General features: G+C 42.1%; 1 protein-coding gene across 2 annotated transcripts in view; it reads right to left on the minus strand.

The window, feature by feature from the left end:
- The window catches only part of LOC128693319 (SET domain-containing protein SmydA-8), a 62230-nt gene that overhangs the window by 13642 nt on the left and 22900 nt on the right, over positions 1–25688 (minus strand). For both annotated transcript variants that reach the window (XM_053782939.2, XM_053782938.2), the window contains exons 6-10: positions 24990–25095; positions 17952–18069; positions 17370–17522; positions 13286–13512; positions 12150–12314 (exon numbers count right to left, since the gene is read on the minus strand). In XM_053782939.2, coding sequence (XP_053638914.1) covers positions 12150–12314; positions 13286–13512; positions 17370–17522; positions 17952–18069; positions 24990–25095 — 769 coding nt within the window. The remainder of the gene's footprint in view (positions 1–12149; positions 12315–13285; positions 13513–17369; positions 17523–17951; positions 18070–24989; positions 25096–25688) is intronic.

A 25688-nucleotide genomic window follows, 5' to 3' on the forward strand; every position in this document is an offset into this window, starting at 1 on the left:
ATGATTAATATCCAGAGACGAGACTGGGTGATGATCTGATAGAAAATAGACCAATGACCAGAGAGAGACCATCGTATGATACGTGTCCAGACAGACTAACTAGCTTGTTGACACCAAGCACTGATGCTACGACTCCCCCACAACAAAACAAGGGTCTCGTCCAAGGGGTGGAAGAAAAGCTTCATGACAGTAATGCACATCAATAATTCCACTCTAGCATGCCAAAATGGAAATTAAAAAGATAAATTTAAATAGAATATTGAATATTGAAAATGCGAGCTACGATCGCGAAACTTACAAGGGTCTACCTTACCAAACAAATCTAACCTCAAGCAGGAAACAAGCATCAACCAGCTCTACCCTTTAGCCCCTGACCTCACTCACTACATATGAGGTGCTATCAAAAAGATCCCAGAATGCCACGAAAAAAATAAAGAAAAAATAGGCTCACATATTCACCTGGTTGAAATTTTCTCCCTGGAAGTACTTTCCCTGGCACCAGCGACTCTGCCACCTCTTGAAACACTTCTGGAACTCTTTTTTCCTAACAGCATCCAAAGCAGCCTGCATTTCTGCTTGAATCTCCTCCACATCTTTAAAACACACTGCCCCTTGAGTACCATTTTAATTTTAAGGGAGAGAAAGAAGTCACAGGGGGCAAGATCTGAGGAGTAGGGAGGGTGGGGAACGACCACTATGTTGTTTTGCGCCAGAAAATGCTGGACAGTGCCATGTGACAAGGAGCATTGTTATGCCACTACCTTATGTACAAATTTTTAATGAAAATGCTTTGACACGACCCATAAGGAATTCCCACAGTATTTGCAGTGTCCTGCATACTCTGACGACGATATTTGTAAGCAGCCTTCCTCAGTTTTTTAACATTGGCTTCTGTTTTTGACGTTGATGGATGACCGAGTGTTCATCATCCTCAACTGATATTCGTCCTACTCAGAATAAAAAAAATAATTCAGAACACTGTGTTCGACCCATTGCTTAGTCGCCGAATGTTTGCTGAAGCATTTTGTGAGTTTAGCTATTTTACTGACCTTGAAACAGAATGTCACTGACACATACACATCTAAAATACACACACATGCCTAAAATACACATAAAAAGTAAACCCTTAGTGCATATACACTGAAAAACTTCTCTCAGAGTATACATCCTGTGCATATTTAATACGTCCTTAACCATAATATAGGGAACTAATATTCCATATATATAAATTTGTAACTTATCTACCAAACGTCGCTTCTTCTGCAACATTAATTGTATGGGCACAGGCATTTATTCATAACCAATTACTGTTTATTACTCTGAGGAGTTACCGAGTCTCCATCGGTCCTAGTTGCTTTCAGCTTAAGTTTGGCCAGCTGTGCCTCCTATCAAAATTCTCACTAAATTCTAACTCAGTGAGGAATTTATCAACTTGAGAAGACTCATACCTCATGTTGTGAGGGTAATGAGAGGGGCCACATTGTGATGAATCAGAGTGTACATGTGAAATTCCTAATGTTACACGTTGCCTAGTTGAAGAGAAGCACTTCCTATATGAAAAATGTCCAGGAGAGGGTGGAACGAGCTGCTCTCTTTGGTGTTTTTTGTCGGTTTGCTGCTGGTGATCCCCCTCATGCAACCTTAAGGCTGCTTCTAGGGAGTCTTCTCCCTCCTTTGGCTGAGCTCAGTGCTGAGGCACTTTTCTCACCCTGTGGGTTAGCTTCCATATCTGTTAGTTTTTAGCCATTAGGTGTCCATTTAAATCCAATACCTTAAAGAATTAAACTTCAACAAATAATATTTGAATATCACTTGTAAGGTATTGAAATAATCTTATTTCAAACAATATGTTTGATTTCACTATATAAACGACAACAATATATGTATAATACCTGTAAGGTATCGACATAAAACAAATACTTACGTTCATCATTAATAGCTGCTTGATACATGTGGTCGAATATGCCCACTGGAAATATATCATCATCTTTTCACTTCTTCCATTACCTTATTCAACTCTGTCTCGAGATATTTCTCTCCTCTACACTTTGGTCTTATCACTTTTGCCTTTAACCCCACACATCCTCTTCATTATTTCAAAATTGTTAAGCATAATCTGTCGTCTTTGTGTCGTGTTAGTATCACAAATTCGTTGGAGATTATGAAATAAAATGTTTAAGAGTCTTTGTTGGCCAAATTAAAATATGGCTAGGTCTTGTTCACAAAAATCTGGTATACTGGTATATCTCTAATATATATTCAGATGTACCATTCGACCCTTGATTATTAATAAGAACTATAAAAAATAGTATGACCTCCAGAATGATCAGTTTGTCATTAACGTTCCATTTGAGATCTTCGATATTCAGGACTTGGTCGATATTCGGGACAAATGAGTAGAATATATAATGGCTAGATGTGAGAAAGATTTGAATAACCATGATGGAACTGCTTTCATCAATGATTACACTGAGTTCTTTCTTTTGGAATTTCTAACACTAGAAAATAAAGTTTAGAATTTGGTCATATGTAAATTACGCAAAGAATTACATTCTAGAGAGTTCATTTTTAACTCCCTGAGATAAATGATGGATTGTGAGTGTTCCATGTTACTACCATGGAAAGATATTTCTTGAAGCGTAAATACTAAAAACAAGATGTTTGCGTTAAAGTTAAGTCTAGCACTAATGAGTACCCATTAACAAGGAAGAAGATGGATATATTAAAAGTGACAATAATGTTTCTGTATTCACCTACCAGCTAAGTCACAATAAAGATGTGTCCTTCATTGGTTTGTGTAGAAAGAGTAATAAGGAATACATAAATAATTGTATCACTGTCTTTCAGTAGTGGGCACAGCTAACCGAAAAGTTAGCTTCGCTAACAGCTAATCCATTAACTAAAAAATTAGCTCCGCTGACTCTAAACTGCTAAACGGCCGAAACAAATTAGCGGAAGTTAATGCTAACCGCTAACCGCTGACTTTTTCCATGAATTCAGATTCGGTTTAGTTTTTGGTCTTCTACTTTTACTCTTAAGACTTATACTCGAGTATAAGTACCAAAGTAAAACTACTTGAGTACTGCACTTAAGTAACTTTTTTCGGTATTTACTTTGTAAAAAGTACTGAAATTGCTCACTACTTTTACTTTTACTTAAGTCTGTCATTAATTTTACTTCACTACAATCCGATAACGATACGTTACTTGTTACATCATCAGCAATTTTTGAAAAGTAAACACCGAGAAAAGTTACTGGGAAAGGTACTGTACTCCTAAACTTTCGTAACTTGCAATACCCACGAAAATTAAGAAAATATAAAAAAAGCTATAGTAGTAGTTTAATAAGCACTTATAACTCATAAATACCTTATAAGATACTCCTCCAGCTGTTTATGGCTGACCAAAATCCTCCTGCCTAGGGCGCAGTGGGACATCAACGTCTTGCTGGGGGTCAGCGTCTTGATCAGGCTGACAAAGATGGGGGATTCCACTACAAGCAGCAGTAGCATGTTGCAGATGAATTGGGCCACAATCTTTGTGTCCACCACAGACTGACAAACGCTAGTGCCAGCAGCAACAAATGTATCGCCAATGGTGGTCTGGCATGCTCTCTTTGCAGGCAGCTGTGACGACTAATTGCTGCTCCTGCTAGTGGCGCTGCCACAAGAAGATTGCCCGTGTTTTCCACGGGAAGATCCGGTCTTGATTCTCTCCTCAAACTTGATGGCGTGCACTGGGTGTTTCCTATTAATATGGGACTTCAAGTTGTAGAGGCTCGCCGCCTGTCCCTTGATGATGGTCTCCACAACAGACAGGAACAAACATGTCCGCCTTTGATAAGGCATTGCTTTCCGACTACCAACAACGTATGATTTTTTTTAGCGGACTCCGAGTTAGCAGAACTTTATTTAGCAGAAGTTAATTGATCCACTAACAGTTTCCAAAGTTATCAGAAATGCTAATCTGCTAAACAAAAAGTTAGTTCCACTAATGAGCCATTAGAGGATTAGAGGAACTCTGCCCACCACTGCTGTCATGATTTTAAATGAGTCATTTATTGTTGATTAAAGATTTTCATGGCTACTTGAGCAATATGACATAATGCGAAGAAAACATGGCACATTGTCATGTTTAATGAAAATAAGTATTCAGGAACAGTTAGAATTGCACGAAGGCAGTTGCAAGATAAATCAAACACTTTTTTTCCAGGAAGGAGAGACAATAAAGTTTAAAAATTATGAACACAGTCACTCGAGTATGTCGCATTCAATTTTGAATGTGCCCTTGACAGCATCATGCCTGAAAAATTGATGAGTACCATAAGGTAAATGTATACTTATATATGAGTACTGATAGGGATGGGGAAGTCATTAGCAAGAAAGCCTATAAAGGGATGGATTTAATCAACCACTTCATTAGGAAAGTGAATAGGAATTGAGAAATTATTAAAAGACAGGAGACATTACAGCTTAATTATCAACCCCAATGGATAATGTTTAATTTACAGTCCAGAAAACATGTGAACTACATGGGAAGGTATCTGAAGATTCAAAGTCTAAACACGTCTACCATGACCACACTTTGACAATGAAAATATCTAAGAGACTATTGTGGTCATTGCAATTAACACAATAGGTTGTGTCATATATCGAACGATTTGGGGATTACTCTTAAAGAATTGATAGAGAACACATATGTTAGAGGTGGGCAAAGTTAGATATCAAGATTCTTTGAGTCTTCTTTAGCTGATTCGTCTATATTTGTCTTTAGCAGGGCAAAGTCAAAATGCACACAGAGCTAAGGGATCCCAACACATATCATGTCACTGTTAATCCACGAGAGGTATAAGAGTGTACTGTTTATCCCAGATATGGAAACATGTGAATGTAGGGGAATAACTAATGTTATAAGAGAAAGCTATAGCATCAATATTAGGAAGAGAGGACTCTCCTCCTTTGATGACAAAAGATACATTTTGAATTGTTCTAAGTTACTAGATTATGAGAATTCAGATATAGATGAGAATCATAGAAAGAAATATAGATTAGAGTGAATAGTCATGTTGATATTATGCAAATATAAAGAAAGAGGGTTAGCAACCCAAGAAAGCCACACAGTGTGGCTTAAATAACAAATGTAAATGTCAGTGTAAGACTACATTTTATGCATTAATAAAGGTATAAAGAAGAAAGATTTTATATTATTAGCCCTATTTATATACTGGAGAGAGAGAGAGGGAGAGAGAGAGAGAGAGAGAGAGAGAGAGAGAGAGAGAGAGAGAGAGAGAGAGAGAGAGAGGGAGAGAGAGAGAGAGAGAGAGAGAGAGAGATAGAGAGAGAGAGAATCATTAATTCATCATAATGAATGAAAGATGAGAGGAAGAAACAGATCTTGTATATATAATAAAGGGATATAAAGAGGCATGAGTAAGATGAGCCACCTGCCAGCCTGAGTATGGTGAGCCACCTGCCAGCCTGAGTATGGTGAGCCACCTGCCAACCTGAGTAAGGTGAGCCACCTGCCAGCATGGGTAAGATGAGCCACCTGCCAGCCTGAGTATGGTGAGCCACCTGCCAGCCTGAGTAAGGTGAGCCACCTGCCAACCTGAGTAAGGTGAGTCACCTGCCAGCCTGAGTAAGGTGAGTCACCTGCCAGCCTGAGCAAGGTGAGCCACCTGCCAGTCTGAGTAAGGTGAGCCACCAGCTAGACTGAGTAAGGTGAGCCACCTACCAGCCTGAGTAAGATGAGCCACCTGCCAATCTGAATAAGGTGAGCCACCTGCCAGACTAAGGTGAGCCACCTGCCAGCCTGAGGAAGGTGAGCCACCTGCCAGACTGGGTAAGATGAGCCACCTGCCAGCCTGAGTATGGTGAGCCACCTGCCAGCCTGGGTAAGATGAGCCACCTGCCAGCCTGAGTATGATGAGCCACCTGCCAACCTGAGTAAGGTGAGTCACTTGCCAGCCTGAGTAAGGTGAGTCACCTGCCAACCTGAGCAAGGTGAGCCACCTGCCAGTCTGAGTAAGGTGAGCCACCAGCTAGACTGAGTAAGGTGAGCCACCTACCAGCCTGAGTAAGGTGAGCCACCTGCCAATCTGAATAAGGTGAGCCACCTGCCAGACTGAGTAAGGTGAGCCACCAGCCAGACTGAGTAAGGTGAGCCACCTGTCAGCCTGAGTAAGGCGAGCCCACTGCCAGTCTGAGTAAGGTGAGCCACCAGCCAGACTGAGTAAGATGAGTCACCAGCCAGACTGAGTAAGATGAGCCACCAGCCAGATTGAGTAAGGTGAGCCACCTTCCAGATTGAGTAAGGTGAGCCATCAACCAGACTGAGTAAGGTGAGCCACCAGCCAGACTGAGTAAGGTGAGCCACCAGCCAGATTAAGTAAGATGAGCCACCAGCCAGATTGAGTAAGGTGAGCCACCTACCAGATTGAGTAAGGTGAGCCACCAACCAGACTGAGTAAGATGATCCACCAGCCAGACTGAGTAAGGTGAGCCACCAGCCAGACTGAGTAAGATGAGCCACCAGCCAGACTGAGTAAGGTGAGCCACCAGCCAGACTAAGTAAGATAAGCCACCAGCCAGACTGAGTAAGATGAGCCACCTGCCAGATTGAGTAAGGTGAGCCACGAATCAAACTGAGTAAGGTGAGCCACCAACCAGACTAAGGTAAGCCACCAGCCAGCCTGAGTGAGATGAGCCACCAGCCAGATTGAGTGAGGTAGCTACATCAAAGAGGCGGAAAATGACTATCCAAAACTTTATCTGGCAAGGGTGAATCACAGCAGGGACAGAACCTTACGATTTTGAAACCTTGATCATGAGGGGCTCTAACGCCTCCAGAAATACAATATTGAGACCCTGATCATGAGGGGCTCCAATGCCTCCAGAAATACAATTTTGAGACCCTGGCCATGAGGGCTCCAACGCCTCCAGAAATAAATTTTGAGACCCTGATCAAGAGGGGCTCCAACACCTCCAGAAATACAATATTGAGACCCTGATCATGAGGGGCTCCAATGCCTCCAGAAATACAATTTTGAGACCCTGGCCATGAGGGCTCCAACGCCTCCAGAAATAAATTTTGAGACCCTGATCATGAGGGGCTCCAACGCCTGCAGAAATACGTCATAGTGTAATGCATCATATGGACTGTATATCCACTACTAAAGAATGTGACACAATTAGTGATAATCACATTATGATAACTTTCCAAGGCAGATTATCTTCCAAGGGAGAAAGTCTCCTGATCCATGGAATGGGAGGTACCACTCCTCTTCCTCGGGTCAAACATGATTAAATTTCATTACCCTAGGCACTGTATGACACCTATGGGATTAACTCTTCCCCATTAATGTAACGCTGATAGAGACTTCCTCCCACTCACCTTAGAGAGGCAGTGCTTCCTCCCACTCACCTTAGAGAGGCAGTGCTTCCTCCCACTCACCTTAGAGAGGCAGTGCTTCCTCCCACTCACCTTAGAGAGGCAGTGCTTCCTCCCACTTACCTGAGAGAGGCAGTGCTTCCTCCCACTTACCTGAGAGAGGCAGTGCTTCCTCCCACTTACCTGAGAGAGGCAGTGCTTCCTCCCACTCACCTGAGAGAGGCAGTGCTTCCTCCCACTCACCTGAGAGAGGCAGTGCTTCCTCCCACTTACCTGAGAGAGGCAGTGCTTCCTCCCACTCACCTGAGAGAGGCAGTGCTTCCTCCCACTTACCTGAGAGAGGCAGTGCTTCCTCCCACTTACCTGAGAGAGGCAGTGCTTCCTCCCACTTACCTGAGAGAGGCAGTGCTTCCTCCCACTCACCTGAGAGAGGCAGTGCTTCCTCCCACACACCTGACTCACCTGAGAGAGGCAGTGCTTCCTCCCACTTACCTGAGAGAGGCAGTGCTTCCTCCCACTCACCTGAGAGAGGCAGTGCTTCCTCCCACTTACCTGAGAGAGGCAGTGCTTCCTCCCACTTACCTGAGAGAGGCAGTGCTTCCTCTCACTCACCTGAGAGAGGCAGTGCTTCCTCCCACTTACCTGAGAGAGGCAGTGCTTCCTCCCACTCACCTGAGAGAGGCAGTGCTTCCTCCCACTTACCTGAGAGAGGCAGTGCTTCCTCCCACTTACCTGAGAGAGGCAGTGCTTCCTCCCACTCACCTGAGAGAGGCAGTGCTTCCTCCCACTTACCTGAGAGAGGCAGTGCTTCCTCCCACTTACCTGAGAGAGGCAGTGCTTCCTCCCACTTACCTGAGAGAGGCAGTGCTTCCTCCCACTTACCTGAGAGAGGCAGTGCTTCCTCCCACTTACCTGAGAGAGGCAGTGCTTCCTCCCACTTACCTGAGAGAGGCAGTGCTTCCTCCCACTTACCTGAGAGAGGCAGTGCTTCCTTCCACTCACCTTAGAGAGGCAGTGATTCCTCCCACTTACCTGAGAGAGGCAGTGCTTCCTCCCACTTACCTGAGAGAGGCAGTGCTTCCTCCCACTTACCTGAGAGAGGCAGTGCTTCCTCCCACTTACCTTAGAGAGGCAGTGCTTCCTCCCACTTACCTGAGAGAGGCAGTGCTTCCTCCCACTTACCTGAGAGAGGCAGTGCTTCCTCCCACTTACCTGAGAGAGGCAGTGCTTCCTCCCACTTACCTGAGAGAGGCAGTGCTTCCTCCCACTTACCTGAGAGAGGCAGTGCTTCCTCCCACTTACCTGAGAGAGGCAGTGCTTCCTCTCACTTACCTGAGAGAGGCAGTGCTTCCTCCCACTTACCTGAGAGAGGCAGTGCTTCCTCCCACTTACCTGAGAGAGGCAGTGCTTCCTCCCACTTACCTGAGAGAGGCAGTGCTTCCTCCCACTCACCTGAGAGAGGCAGTGCTTCCTCCCACTCACCTGAGAGAGGCAGTGCTTCCTCCCACTTACCTGAGAGAGGCAGTGCTTCCTCCCACTCACCTGAGAGAGGCAGTGCTTCCTCCCACTTACCTGAGAGAGGCAGTGCTTCCTCCCAGTCACCTGAGAGAGGCAGTGCTTTCTCCCACTCACATGAGAGAGGCAGTGCTTCCTCCCACTCACCTGAGAGAGGCAGTGCTTCCTCCCACTCACCTGAGAGAGGCAGTGCTTCCTCCCACTTACCTGAGAGAGGCAGTGCTTCCTCCCACTTACCTGAGAGAGGCAGTGCTTCCTCTCACTTACCTGAGAGAGGCAGTGCTTCCTCCCACTTACCTGAGAGAGGCAGTGCTTCCTCCCAGTCACCTGAGAGAGGCAGTGCTTCCTCCCACTTACCTGAGAGAGGCAGTGCTTCCTCCCACTTACCTGAGAGAGGCAGTGCTTCCTCCCACTTACCTGAGAGAGGCAGTGCTTCCTCCCACTTACCTGAGAGAGGCAGTGCTTCCTCCCACTTACCTGAGAGAGGCAGTGCTTCCTCCCACTTACCTGAGAGAGGCAGTGCTTCCTCCCACTCACCTGAGAGAGGCAGTGCTTCCTCCCACTCACCTGAGAGAGGCAGTGCTTCCTCCCACTTACCTGAGAGAGGCAGTGCTTCCTCCCACTCACCTGAGAGAGGCAGTGCTTCCTCTCACTTACCTGAGAGAGGCAGTGCTTCCTCTCACTTACCTGAGAGAGGCAGTGCTTCCTCCCACTTACCTGAGAGAGGCAGTGCTTCCTCCCACTTACCTGAGAGAGGCAGTGCTTCCTCCCACTCACCTGAGAGAGGCAGTGCTTCCTCCCACTCACCTGAGAGAGGCAGTGCTTCCTCCCAGTCACCTGAGAGAGGCAGTGCTTCCTCCCACTTACCTGAGAGAGGCAGTGCTTCCTCCCACTTACCTGAGAGAGGCAGTGCTTCCTCCCACTCACCTGAGATAGGCAGCGCTTCCTCCCACTTACCTGAGATAGGCAGTGCTTCCTCCCACTCACCTGAGAGAGGCAGTGCTTCCTCCCACTCACCTGAGATAGGCAGTGCTTCCTCCCACTTACCTGAGAGAGGCAGTGCTTCCTCCCACTTACCTGAGAGAGGCAGTGCTTCCTCCCACTCACCTGAGAGAGGCAGTGCTTCCTCCCACTTACCTGAGAGAGGCAGTGCTTCCTCCCACTCACCTGAGAGAGGCAGTGCTTCCTCCCACTTACCTGAGAGAGGCAGTGCTTCCTCCCACTTACCTGAGAGAGGCAGTGCTTCCTCCCACTCACCTGAGAGAGGCAGTGCTTCCTCCCACTTACCTGAGAGAGGCAGTGCTTCCTCCCACTTACCTGAGAGAGGCAGTGCTTCCTCCCACTTACCTGAGAGAGGCAGTGCTTCCTCCCACTTACCTGAGAGAGGCAGTGCTTCCTCCCACTTACCTGAGAGAGGCAGTGCTTCCTCCCACTTACCTGAGAGAGGCAGTGCTTCCTCCCACTTACCTGAGAGAGGCAGTGCTTCCTCCCACTTACCTGAGAGAGGCAGTGCTTCCTCCCACTCACCTGAGAGAGGCAGTGCTTCCTCCCACTCACCTGAGAGAGGGAGTGCTTGATGCCCACTCACCTGGGAGAGGGAGTGTTTGATGTTCACTCACCTGAGAGAGGGAGTGCTTGATGCCCACTCACCTGAGAGAGGGAGTGCTTGATGCCCACTCACCTGAGAGAGGGAGTGCTTGATGCTCACTCACCTGAGAGAGGGAGTGCTTGATGCCCACTCACCTGAGAGAGGGAGTGCTTGACGCCCACTCACCTGGGAGAGGGAGTGTTTGATGTTCACTCACCTGAGAGAGGGAGTGCTTGATGCCCACTCACCTGAGAGAGGGGGGTGCTTGATGCCCACTCACCTGAGAGAGGGAGTGCTTGATGCCCACTCACCTGAGGGAGTGCTTGATGCCCACTCACCTGAGAGAGGGAGTGCTTGATGCCCACTCACCTGAGAGAGGGCGTGTTTGATACTCACTCACCTGAGGGAGGGAGTGCTTGATGCCCACTCAGATGAGGGAGTGCTTGATGCCCACTCACCTGAGAGAGGGAGTGCTTGATGCCCACTCACCTGAGAGAGGGAGTGCTTGATGCCCACTCACCTGAGAGAGGGAGTGCTTGATGCCCACTCACCTGAGAGAGGGAGTGCTTGATGCTCACTCACCTGAAAGAGGGAGTGCTTGATGCCCACTCACCTGAGAGAGGGAGCACTTGATGCTCACACACCTGAGAGAGGGAGTGTTTGATGCCCACTCACCTGAGGGAGTGCTTGATGCCCACTCAGGTGAGGGAGTGCTTGATGCCCACTCACCTGAGAGAGGGAGTGCTTGATGCTCACTCACCTGAGAGAGGGAGTGCTTGATGCCCACTCACCTGAGAGAGGGAGTGCTTGATGCTCACTCACCTGAGAGGGAGTGCTTGATGCCCACTCACCTGAGAGAGGGAGTGCTTGATGCCCACTCACCTGAGAGAGGGAGTGCTTGATGCCCACTCACCTGAGAGAGGGAGTGCTTGATGCCCACTCACCTGAGAGAGGGAGTGCTTGATGCTCACTCACCTGAGAGAGGGAGTGCTTGATGCCCACTCACCTGAGAGAGGGAGTGCTTGATGCTCACTCACCTGAGAGAGGGAGTGCTTGATGCCCACTCACCTGAGAGAGGGAGTGCTTGATGCCCACTCACCTGAGAGAGGGAGTGCTTGATGCCCACTCACCTGAGAGAGGAAGTGCTTGATGCCCACTCACCTGAGAGAGGGAGTGCTTGATGCTCACTCACCTGAGAGAGGGAGTGCTTGATGCTCACTCACCTGAGAGAGGGAGTGCTTGATGCCCACTCACCTGAGAGAGGGAGTGCTTGATGCCCACTCACCTGAGAGAGGGAGTGCTTGATGCCCACTCACCTGAGAGAGGGAGTGCTTGATGCCCACTCACCTGAGAGAGGGACTGCTTGATGCCCACTCACCTGAGAGAGGGAGTGCTTGATGCCCACTCACCTGAGAGAGGGAGTGCTTGATGCTCACTCTCCTGAGAGAGGGAGTGCTTGATGCTCACTCACCTGAGAGAGGGGGGTGCTTGATGCCCACTCACCTGAGAGAGGGAGTGCTTGATGCTCACTCACCTGAGAGAGGGAGTGCTTGATGCTCACTCTCCTGAGAGAGGGAGTGCTTGATGCTCACTCACCTGAGAGAGGGAGTGCTTGATGCTCACACACCTGAGAGAGGGAGTGCTTGATGCCCACTCACCTGAGAGAGGGAGTGCTTGATGCCCACTAAGTGGAAGTGCTGAGGGTGCAGCACATACTGGTACTTCTTAAAGATGGTCTCAAGTTTGATTGGGTCTTCTTCACCCGCTTGACGGAGCTCCATGTAAATCATCTTATTCAGCCTCTCCACCGTCACAGCCGACACCTCCAGTGGTAAATGAAAACCTCTATTATACTGTATCTCCCAGCGCATATGCACTAATAACAGGTTATGTGCAAACTTAATAACTCTTGTCTAGTCGGCAGGCTTTAAACCCTATTAACCAATCAACCAACCAACCCTTCTTGAGTGTGACCTGATAACGGTTTAGGAGGGACCGAAAAGTCATCTCAATGAATTAGCAATTTACAGTTTGTGGGTTAAACGTGGAGTCGTTGTATTAGCCTACTAAGCACCTGCATCGTGATTATTTCTGTGGCTAACTTTTATGTATCAATAATGGAAGGAAGACACTTGGTGCAGAGTAAATATAAAGAGGGTAGACTCTGTCAAGCTTTGATAAAGCTCTAACTAGAGCGAAGAGTCGTCTATTGTCAATATATGTGCTAGAAAGTGTAAATCATGTGGGTGAATTTGTCGGTTTAATCAGTAACAAACTTCTAACTGTTAACATGGTTAATGATTCTAAGTTATTGTAAAATCACCGAGAAAAGTACAAATATTTATGAATAAAGCCTTAATTTAAATAATAATAATAATAATAATAATAATAATAATAATAATAATAATAATAATAATAATAATAATAATTATTATTATTATTATTATTATTATTATTATTAATATTATTATTATTATTATTATTTTATATTGTTAATACAAGATAATTTTTTATTTACAACATAAAGCACGAAAAATACGAATTTTAACTGGGACTATGATAAACAACGTCGAAAGCTACACTAACAGAGAACTGGTCTAGCATGATTACCTGACCAAGTGGTGGGACCTGCTCTAGCAGGGGTCACATAGCAGTGGGTGACTAAGCAGTGTGACCTGCAGTGGGTGACCAAGAAGTGTGACCTAGTGGTGTGATTTGAAGTGGGTATGAAGCATAAAACTCCTGTCATTGTACTGTTTAGTGATTATAAGTGACCTGGAAGGAAATGGCTGACCTTGTATCGACATCTGTCACAGGCCCAAGGTGCGTCGTTGGTAGGTGCCAGTGGATCGGTAGAGAGAATGTTGCCCCCACAGCCTGGCTGGGAGCACCTGAGTGCCCCGAAGTAGGTGCCCATCTCCGTGGGGTCGCTGCAGCGGGCACAGGTGCAGTCGAAGAACTTGCCATAGCGTAGGTGCTTCCGCCGCTCCGTCGTGGCGGAGAGGATGTGTGTGTAGGTAGCTGCAACACAGTATACAAGGTGTATAGGTAGTTGCAAAACAGTATATAAGGTGAGTGTAGGTAACTGCAACACAGTATACAAGGTGTGTTTAGGTATCTGCAACACAGTATACAAGGTCTGCGTAGGTAGCTGCAACACAGTATACAAGGTGTGTGTAGGTAGCTGCAACACAGTATACAAGGTGTGTGTAGGTAGCTGCAACACAGTACACAAGGTGTATAGGTAGTTGCAAAACAGTATATAAGGTGAGTGTAGGTAACTGCAACACAGTATACAAGGTGTGTTTAGGTATCTGCAACACAGTATACAAGGTCTGCGTAGGTAGATGCAACACAGTATACAAGGTGTGTGTAGGTAGCTGCAACACAGTATACAAGGTGTGTGTAGGTAGCTGCAACACTATACAAGGTGTGCGTAGGTAGATGCAACACAGTATATAAGATGTGTGTAGGTAGCTGCAACACAGTATACAAGGTGTGTAGGTAGCTGCAACACAGTATACAAGGTGTGTGTAGGTAGCTGCAACACAGTATACAAGGTGTGTGTAGGTAGCTGCAACACAGTATGCAAGGTGTGTGTAGGTAACTGCAACACAGTATACAAGGTGTGTGTAGGTAGCTGCAACACAGTATGCAAGGTGTGTGTAGGTAGCTGCAACACAGTATACAAGGTGTGTGTTGGTAGCTTCAACACAGTATACAAGGTGTGTAGGTAGCTGCAACACAGTATACAAGGTGTGTGTAGGTAGCTGCAACACAGTATACAAGGTGTGTGTAGGTAGCTGCAACACAGTATACAAGGTGTGTGTAGGTAGCTGCAACACAGTATACAAGGTGTGTAGGTAGTTGCAACACAGTATACAAGGTGTGTGTAGGTAGCTGCAACATAGTATACAAAGTGTGTATAGGTAGCTGCAACACATTATACAAGGTGTGTAGGCAGTTGCAACACAGTATACAAAATGTGTGTAGGTAGCTGCAACATAGTATACAAAGTGTGTATAGGTAGCTGCAACACATTATACAAGGTGTGTAGGCAGTTGCAACACAGTATACAAGGTGTGTGTAGGTAGCTGCAACACAGTATACAAGAGGTATGTAGGTATCTGCAACACAGTATACAAGGCGTGTAGGTAGTTGCAACACAGTATACAAAGTGTGTGTAGGTAGCTGCAACACATTATACAAGGTGTGTAGGTAGTTGCAACACAGTATACAAGGTGTGTGTAGGTAGCTGCAACACAGTATACAAGGTGTGGAGGTAATTGCAACACAATATACAAGGTTTGTGTAGGAAGCTGCAACACAGTATGCAAGGTGAGTAGGGAGCTGCAACACAGAATGCAAGGTGTGTAGGTAGCTGCAACACAGTATACAAGGTGTGTAGGTAGCTGCAACACAGTATACAAGGTGTGTAGGTAGCTGCAACACAGTATACAAGGTGTGTGCAGGTAGCTGCAACACAGTATGCAAGGTGTGTGCAGGTAGCTGTAACACAATATGCAAGGTATGTGTAGGTAGCTGCAACACAGTATATAAGGTGTGTAGGGAGCTGCAACACAGTATACAAGGTGTGTAGGTAGCTGTAACACAGTATACAAGGTGTGTAGGTAGCTGCAACACAGTATACAAGGTGTGCAGGTAGCTGCAACACAGTATACAGGTGCGTAGGTAGCTGCAACACAGTATACAGGTGTGTGGGTAACTGCAACACAGTATACAGGTGTGTATGTAGCTGCAACACAGTATAGAGGTGTGTAGGTAACTGCAACACAGTATACAAGTGTATAGGTAGCTGCAACACAGTATACAAGGTGTGTAGGTAGCTGCAGCACAGTATGCAGGTGTGTAGGTAGCTGCAATATAGCATACAGGTGTGTAGGTAGCTGCAACACAGCATACAGGTTTGTAGGTAGCTGGAACACAGTATACAAGGTGTGTAGGTAGCTGGAACACAGTATACAAGGTGTGTAAGTAGCTGCAACACAGTACACAGGTGTATAGGTAGCTGCAACACAGTATACAAGGTGTGTAGGTAGCTGCAACACAGTACACAGGTGTATAGGTAGCTGCAACACAGTATACAAGGTGTGTAGGTAGCTGCAACACAGTACACAGGTGTATAGGTAGCTGCAACACAGTATACAAGGTGTGTAGGTAGCTGGAACACAGTATGCAAGGTGTGTAAGTAGCTGCAACACAGTACACAGGTGTGTAGGTAGCTGCAACACAGTACACAGGTGTGTAGGTAGCTGCAACACAGTATACAAGGTGTGTAGGTAGCTGGAACACAGTATGCAAGGTGTGTAAGTAGCTGCAACACAGTACACAGGTGTGTAGGTAGCTGCAACACAGTACACAGGTGTGTAGGTAGCTGCAACACAGTATACAAGGTGTGTAGGTAGCTGCAACACAGTACACAGGTGTATAGGTAGCTGCAACACAGTATACAAGGTGTGTAGGTAGCTGGAACACAGTATGCAAGGTGTGTAAGTAGCTGCAACACAGTACACAGGTGTGTAGGTAGCTGCAACACAGTACACAGGTGTACAGGTAGCTGCAACACAGTATACAAGAACGTATGTGCTTCATATTATCTGCTATAACATAGTCTGTTCAATTTATTTATATAATAATCTATGTTATTTGCTACATAATTATCAATATGATTTATTTTTGTTAGAAAAGTTTATATATTTTATTTTTTCAATGCACTTTATTTGAATTATCTTATCTAAATAATTTATTTATTCCATAAAATTGTCTATATGCTTTATTTGCGCAACGGAAATGTTTATATACTTTATTTGTAGTCCTAAGACTTTAAACTTAAGTTTAAATGGCTGAATTAAAGTAGTAAGTGCATCTTCGACACATAAGCGAACGACGCAGGTTTAATCCTGGGGCAGATGGAGACGTTGAGGATGTTTAATGACAACTGTTGCCTGTTACCCTCTAGATCATTTTTTTTTTGCATTACACATCTCCATTTCATTGAATTTATTAACATTAAATTCCATCATCCGTCTGTCACTACATCTGCTAAATTTATCTGTATCATCTTATAAAGATATACATTAACTTTACTCTTTTATTTTGTACATTATCTACAAACAAATTCTTATAGTTTCTATTCCTTCCGTTAAGTTATTTATATAAATATAAAACTGTATAGGGAAAAGTACAGATCCTTGAGGCACCCCACTGGTAACACGAAGTCTCTCGTCTACTGTAATAGTTTACCTCGTATGTTTTGAAGGTTCCAAATTAATATCTCATGGGGAACTCTGTAAAATGCCTTCTTAAAATCTATATAAGTACAATCTTACAATCTATTTTTTATCTTGAACAGTTTCTGTGACTGTCGTAAGAGTAGGTTATTCCTTTCAAAACGTTTTCTTTCCACTTTTCTGTGACAACTTTTTTTTTTTGCAACACTTGTCAGCGAAACTGACCTACAGTTTCAAGAGGCTTCCCTGTTACCTTCCTTAAATACTGGAACGATGTGTACTATCTTCCATTTGTCTGCCAGTTGACACACTCTAAGTGAAATTCTTAAAAAGTTTCAGTGGACAACTCATATCTTCTGCATAATATTTTAAAGCCCATGGTGCTGTCTCATCAACTGTATGAGCAGTATGAGCCCTTCTTGTTTAGTTAATTTTTCTCTTCCTTCCACGTTCCTTTTCAGATTTATTTCCACCACGTCACCAGAACACAACACCGGATGATCACTCATTCCAAGTGAAGACTCATATTTCACTCACGTGTCAAACACCTGTCAAACACACATTCCACATACCTGTCACAAATCTGTCAAACATGCATCATAAGCCTGCCAAATATGTGTCACACACCTGTCATCTGCTCTCCCTTCTTGATGGGCGTGGAGGCGATGACGACCATGGTCATGTCGTCCATGAGAGTGTGGTGAGTGTTGTTGACACAGAAGTGAGACATCATGGCACACAGAGGGTAGATTCCTCTCACCAGGTATGGGTCCCTCGTACCTGTAAGTAACAACAGCCACAGCTCAGTCAGTACATGAGATGGGATTGATAATTGATTGTTTTAAAAAGCATTTAGAAAATAGATCCCACAACATAACTATCATATAGAACAGGATAGCTGCATACTACGAGTATATCCAAACATTTCAAAAACAAGTATTCATTGCAAAATTTGTTAATTTTGCTTACAACCTAACAGGAACTCGGAGTGTCATAAGGCTCCACGTAACCTAAGCACCACCAGTCAAAAATACTTTAATTCCTAAAATAGGGATTAAAGTAAACCCTGTGCACACTGTATATACATTAAGAGACACAACTCTCGGTGTATATACATCCTGCTGGAATAACAGGGATACTAGTGGCTTTTTGTTGTGCTTAACAATATTTTATTGCCTGTAAAATTGATTATTATTTTGTTGAACTGACCTGGGATGTTACTGCGGACTTCATGGCAGTTGACATCAAGGATGCCGGTGATGGTGTGGATGAGTTCCTCATCCACTGACAACTTCACTCGCTGTAGCAGGTAGTCCACCACGTTGGTCTGAGGCATAACAACACATCATTCTACTCGGCCACTTACACATCAGTTTACAAGAAAAAAAAATTATGCCTGTGTCGACACAAGTTGAAGAATGAGTTTAAATATTTAAGACTGTTATTGCTTTTGTTTGCATATTTCACGTTACAGTGAGTTTACGAGGTCTGATGACAACGAGAAAGAAACACAGAAAGAGGTATTATGGAGGCAGTAAATGTCGAAATCTTGGAGGAAATAGGACGCCTAGGACACATTTACTGGAAACGTATTGGTCATGAGATCTTGATCACCTCAAATACATTTGAATATTTGAAGACATCAAGATCCAGGAACGAAACATCTTCAATAAAGGCGCCGCCAGTGAATGCATTAGTGTGTCTTCACATGCATACACACACACACACACACACACACACACACACACACACACACACACACACACACACACACACACACATATATATATATATATATATATATATATATATATATATATATATATATATATATATATATATATATATATATATATATATATATATATATATATATATGTCGTGCCGAATAGGCAGAACTTGCGATTTTGGCTTAAATAGCAACGCTCATCCTGCCATATAAGACAAGTGAAAATTTTTGTATGCAATAATTTCGCCTAAAGTATTCTGAACTTAAAGAAAAAAATATATTTGATTGTGTTTGTTTAGTATTAAATTATTGTAAACGTATTTAAAATATATTTAGCTGGGTTAGGCTAAAATAAATTGCTCTTGTTATAATAAGGTTAGGTAAGTTTTCTAATATTCTTTTGGTGCAAAATTAAAATTTTTTACATTAACATTAATGCAAAAAATATATCTTTAAACGTATAAGAGAAAATTTCAGAAAGGAATTAATTTTAAATGAGTTCTTGCTAATTGACCAGTTTTACATATTCGGCACGACATATATATATATATATATATATATATATATATATATATATATATATATATATATATATATTTTATTGTAACCACGAACGAGTGATATTGATCAGTAACAACACTGCACTAGCCAAGGACTCGAACCCATGCTGCTTTGGCCTGCCTCATGGTGGGCGAAAACACATGACGCCGTAATCCACTGGACCATACGACCATACGTGATTTCTCACATTATCAAGAAATAGTAAAATAATAGGATAAGAGATTTATAAAGCCGCTGTATGACCTGACATGATCCAGCTCACTGAGTCTGGGAGTCTAGTGAAGATATACTCAACTCACATGTCAAGTAAATTTTTTTTTTAAGGGTGACTTTTCATTCATAGTTTAAAATCTTCACAAATTCTATTCATTATAAATGAATCTAATTTATACAAACCAAAATTTATATTCATATTGCAATCAACATTATTTTTTATGGAGCTTGAGTCGATTATATTTCGCTCATCCATGGACTCTCTTGATACATCTTTCTCGGTCTTTTGAAAGTCAATTGGATGGTTAAAATCTTTCACATGAATAAACATACGCATTAAACTCATATTTATTTCTAATCCTATATTTTTGTTGATGCAATCTTAGTTCAAAACTTTTACCAGTTTGACCATAGTAAACTTTATCGCATTTTCTACAGGGAATCTTTCAGACAATCATCAGCATTTTGGGGAGATTTCTTAATCAAAAGATTTTCTTAATGTATCAAGATTTTTAAATACAATATTGATTTTGAAAAGTTTTCATGGTAAGGCAGAACCAATATATTCTTGGATGAATATGTTTCTTTGTCCTTTGAACTGTAAAATATATTTACCCAGTGAACCTTAACACTTTACTCAGTGAACCTTAACACTTTACCCAGTGAACCTTAACACTTTACCCAGTGAACCTTAACACTTTACTCAGTGAACCTTAACACTTTACCCAGTGAACCTTAACACTTTACTCAGTGAACCTTAACACTTTACCCAGTGAACCTTAACACTTTACTCAGTGAACCTTAACACTTTACCCAGTGAACCTTAACACTTTACTCAGTGAACCTTAACACTTTACCCAGTGAACCTTAACACTTTACCCAGTGAACCTTAACACTTTACCCAGTGAACCTTAACACTTTACCCAGTGAACCTTAACACTTTACTCAGTGAACCTTAACACTTTACTCAGTGAACCTTAACACTTTACCCAGTGAACCTTAACACTTTACTCAGTGAACCTTAACACTTTACCCAGTGAACCTTAACACTTTACTCAGTGAACCTTAACACTTTACCCAGTGAACCTTAACACTTTACTCAGTGAACCTTAACACATTACTCAGTGAACCTTAACACTTTACTCAGTGAACCTTAACACTTTACTCAGTGAACCTTAACACTTTACCCAGTGAACCTTAACACTTTACCCAGTGAACCTTAACACTTTACTCAGTGAACCTTAACACTTTACTCAGTGAACCTTAACACTTCACCCAGTGAACCTTAACACTTTACCCAGTGAACCTTAACACTTTACTCAGTGAACCTTAACACTTTACCCAGTGAACCTTAACACTTTACTCAGTGAACCTTAACACTTTACTCAGTGAACCTTAACACTTTACCCAGTGAACCTTAACACTTTACTCAGTGAACCTTAACACTTTACCCAGTGAACCTTAACACTTCACCCAGTGAACCTTAACACTTTACTCAGTGAACCTTAACACTTTACTCAGTGAACCTTAACACTTTACCCAGTGAACCTTAACACTTCACCCAGTGAACCTTAACACTTTACTTAGTGAACCTTAACACTTTACTCAGTGAACCTTAACACTTTACCCAGTGAACCTTAACACTTTACCCAGTGAACCTTAACACTTTACTCAGTGAACCTTAACACTTTACTCAGTGAACCTTAACACTTTACCCAGTGAACCTTAACACTTTACCCAGTGAATCTTAACACTTTACCCAGTGAACCTTAACACTTTACCCAGTGAACCTTAACACTTTACTCAGTGAACCTTAACACTTTACTCAGTGAACCTTAACACTTTACCCAGTGAACCTTAACACTTTACCCAGTGAATCTTAACACTTTACCCAGTGAATCTTAACACTTTACTCAGTGAATCTTAACACTTTACTCAGTGAATCTTAACACTTTACTCAGTGAACCTTAACACTTTACTCAGTGAACCTTAACACTTTACCCAGTGAATCTTAACACTTTACTCAGTGAATCTTAACACTTTACTCAGTGAATATTAACACTTTACTCAGTGACTCTTAACACTTTACTCAGTGAATCTTAACACTTTACTCAGTGAATCTTAACACTTTACTCAGTGACTCTTAACACTTTACTCAGTGAATATTAACACTTTACTCAGTGAATCTTAACACTTTACTCAGTGAATATTAACACTTTACTCAGTGAATCTTAACACTTTACTCAGTGAATCTTAATACTTTACTCAGTGAATCTTAACACTTTACTCAGTGAACCTTAACACTTTACCCAGTGAATCTTAACACTTTACTCAGTGAATCTTAACACTTTACTCAGTGAATCTTAACACTTTACTCAGTGAATATTAACACTTTACTCAGTGACTCTTAACACTTTACTCAGTGAATATTAACACTTTACTCAGTGAATCTTAACACTTTACTCAGTGAATATTAACACTTTACTCAGTGAATCTTAACACTTTACTCAGTGAATATTAACACTTTACTCAGTGAATATTAACACTTTACTCAGTGAATATTAACACTTTACTCAGTGAATATTAACACTTTATTCAGTGAATATTAACACTTTACTCAGTGAATCTTAACACTTTACTCAGTGAATATTAACACTTTACTCAGTGAATCTTAACACTTTACTCAGTGAATCTTAACACTTTACTCAGTGAATATTAACACTTTACTCAGTGAATATTAACACTTTTTACTCAGTGAATATTAACACTTTACTCAGTGAATCTTAACACTTTACTCAGTGAATATTAACACTTTTTACTCAGTGAATATTAACACTTTACTCAGTGAATATTAACACTTTACTCAGTGAATCTTAACACTTTACTCAGTGAATATTAACACTTTTTACTCAGTGAATATTAACACTTTACTCAGTGAATATTAACACTTTACTCAGTGAATATTAACACTTTACTCAGTGAATATTAACACTTTTTACTCAGTGAATATTAACACTTTACTCAGTGAATCTTAACACTTTACTCAGTGAATATTAACACTTTACTCAGTGAATCTTAACACTTTACTCAGTGAATCTTAATACTTTACTCAGTGAATCTTAACACTTTACTCAGTGAACCTTAACACTTTACCCAGTGAATCTTAACACTTTACTCAGTGAATCTTAACACTTTACTCAGTGAATATTAACACTTTTTACTCAGTGAATATTAACACTTTACTCAGTGAATATTAACACTTTACTCAGTGAATCTTAACACTTTACTCAGTGAATATTAACACTTTTTACTCAGTGAATATTAACACTTTACTCAGTGAATATTAACACTTTACTCAGTGAATATTAACACTTTACTCAGTGAATATTAACACTTTTTACTCAGTGAATATTAACACTTTACTCAGTGAATCTTAACACTTTACTCAGTGAATATTAACACTTTACTCAGTGAATCTTAACACTTTACTCAGTGAATCTTAATACTTTACTCAGTGAATCTTAACACTTTACTCAGTGAACCTTAACACTTTACCCAGTGAATCTTAACACTTTACTCAGTGAATCTTAACACTTTACTCAGTGAATCTTAACACTTTACTCAGTGAATATTAACACTTTACTCAGTGACTCTTAACACTTTACTCAGTGAATATTAACACTTTACTCAGTGAATCTTAACACTTTACTCAGTGAATATTAACACTTTACTCAGTGAATCTTAACACTTTACTCAGTGAATATTAACACTTTACTCAGTGAATATTAACACTTTACTCAGTGAATATTAACACTTTACTCAGTGAATATTAACACTTTACTCAGTGAATATTAACACTTTACTCAGTGAATCTTAACACTTTACTCAGTGAATATTAACACTTTACTCAGTGAATCTTAACACTTTACTCAGTGAATATTAACACTTTACTCAGTGAATATTAACACTTTTTACTCAGTGAATATTAACACTTTACTCAGTGAATCTTAACACTTTACTCAGTGAATATTAACACTTTTTACTCAGTGAATATTAACACTTTACTCAGTGAATATTAACACTTTACTCAGTGAATCTTAACACTTTACTCAGTGAATATTAACACTTTTTACTCAGTGAATATTAACACTTTACTCAGTGAATATTAACACTTTACTCAGTGAATATTAACACTTTACTCAGTGAATATTAACACTTTTTACTCAGTGAATATTAACACTTTACTCAGTGAATATTAACACTTTACTCAGTGAATCTTAACACTTTACTCAGTGAATATTAACACTTTTTACTCAGTGAATATTAACACTTTACTCAGTGAATATTAACACTTTACTCAGTGAATATTAACACTTTACTCAGTGAATATTAACACTTTTTACTCAGTGAATATTAACACTTTACTCAGTGAATATTAACACTTTACTCAGTGAATCTTAAAAAACTGGACAATTCTTAATTTAATTTTGTTTATCCTTTGTTCCTCGACATTGTCCGGACAAACGGACTTTGCACATTAACTCCAAAATCCATAATTAATATTCTTTAAATCGAGGTTATATATGAACACATCTTATGGGAGTAATTTTACAGGCGGTATTTTTAACATGGTAAGTTTTTCTCTATATAAGGAAGAACAAACTGTATAGAAGATGGGAACCACCTCTCTCTCTGCTGTCTTTACTCTCCTCTCTCTCTCTGCTGTCTTTACTCTCCTCTCTCTCTCTGCTGTCTTTACTCTCCTCTCTCTCTCTGCTGTCTTTACTCTCCTCTCTCTCTCTGCTGTCTTTACTCTCCTCTCTCTCTCTGCTGTCTTTACTCTCCTCTCTCTCTCTGCTGTCTTTACTCTCTTCTCTCTCTCTGCTGTCTTTACTCTCCTCTCTCTCTCTGCTGTCTTTACTCTCCTCTCTCTCTCTGCTGTCTTTACTCTCCTCTCTCTCTCTGCTGTCTTTACTCTCCTCTCTCTCTCTGCTGTCTTTACTCTCCTCTCTCTCTGCTGTCTTTACTCTCCTCTCTCTCTCTGCTGTCTTTACTCTCTTCTCTCTCTCTGCTGTCTTTACTCTCCTCTCTCTCTCTGCTGTCTTTACTCTCTTCTCTCTCTCTGCTGTCTTTACTCTCCTCTCTCTCTCTGCTGTCTTTACTCTCCTCTCTCTCTCTGCTGTCTTTACTCTCCTCTCTCTCTGCTGTCTTTACTCTCCTCTCTCTCTCTGCTGTCTTTACTCTCTTCTCTCTCTCTGCTGTCTTTACTCTCCTCTCTCTCTCTGCTGTCTTTACTCTCCTCTCTCTCTCTGCTCTCTTTACTCTCCTCTCTCTCTCTGCTGTCTTTACTCTCCTCTCTCTCTCTGCTGTCTTTACTCTCTTCTCTCTTCATACCTACTGTTCTTTACTCACTCCTCTAACAGTGAATATGATAATTGTATATAGTACCGATAAACTGATAAGACACGTGCAACAGTTAGGTAACTTTATTCCGAAACGTTTCGCCTACACAGTAGGCTTCTTCAGTCGAGAAGACGTGAGGCAGCAGAAGCAGTCGAAATTTAAAGACGATATAAGTAGTTCATCAAGGGTGATGCACTGATTACACTGTCTTTACATCTCGACTGCTTCTGCTGCCACCTCTGTACTCGACTGAAGAAGACTACTGTATAGGCGATACGTTTCGGAATAAAGTTACTTAACTGTTACTTATCAACTCCCTGTTCCTTCTCGTTGGCACTCACCTGCTCTCTGTCCCAGAGTTCGGTGCCACGTCTGAGGTCATTGTGGCTCTCCATGGCAATAAGTGTCTGCCACTTCTCGGGCTCCACTTTGCTCAGACTGTAACACCTGCGGCAGTAGTGCTAATAATTACAGGAACTCAAATTAAACTGCACAATAAATAAATGTGAAACGAACGAATAGCAAAAAGAAGAAAACAGATATAAATGATAATATAATTACAAATGAAAATAAAAGTAAATACATATAATTTAGAAAGAAAACACGTGAAAATAAATGATAGACAGGTAATATGTACAAAGACCCAGTAACAGGGTCACTATCCTGAGGGAATGTAGAAGACACGGGTCACTATGGTGACTCCTGTCAGTAATTTGATCATTTCTTAACCTTTCTAGTAATTTCGACTTGCTTATTGACTTGGGTATGAATTATCGCGGAGGCAGAGGCACTATAAACACTATGGAAAGGTTTTTTTAAGGGAACGTTTCGCTCAGTGATCAAGCTTTTTAAAGACATGAACATCTTGGTCTCTATGCTCGGTCTCCAGGCTTGGTCTCCAGGCTTGGTCTTCATGCTCGGTGTCCAGGCTTGGTCTCCAAGTTTGGTCTCCAAGTTTGGTCTCCAAGCTTGGTCTCCAAGCTTGGTCTCCAAGCTTGGTCTCCAAGCGGAGCGCTGTCTTAAACTTTCTATACTATAAC

The sequence above is a fragment of the Cherax quadricarinatus genome, chromosome 28 (genome assembly GCF_038502225.1).
Source record: "Cherax quadricarinatus isolate ZL_2023a chromosome 28, ASM3850222v1, whole genome shotgun sequence".
Lineage (NCBI taxonomy): Eukaryota > Metazoa > Arthropoda > Malacostraca > Decapoda > Parastacidae > Cherax > Cherax quadricarinatus.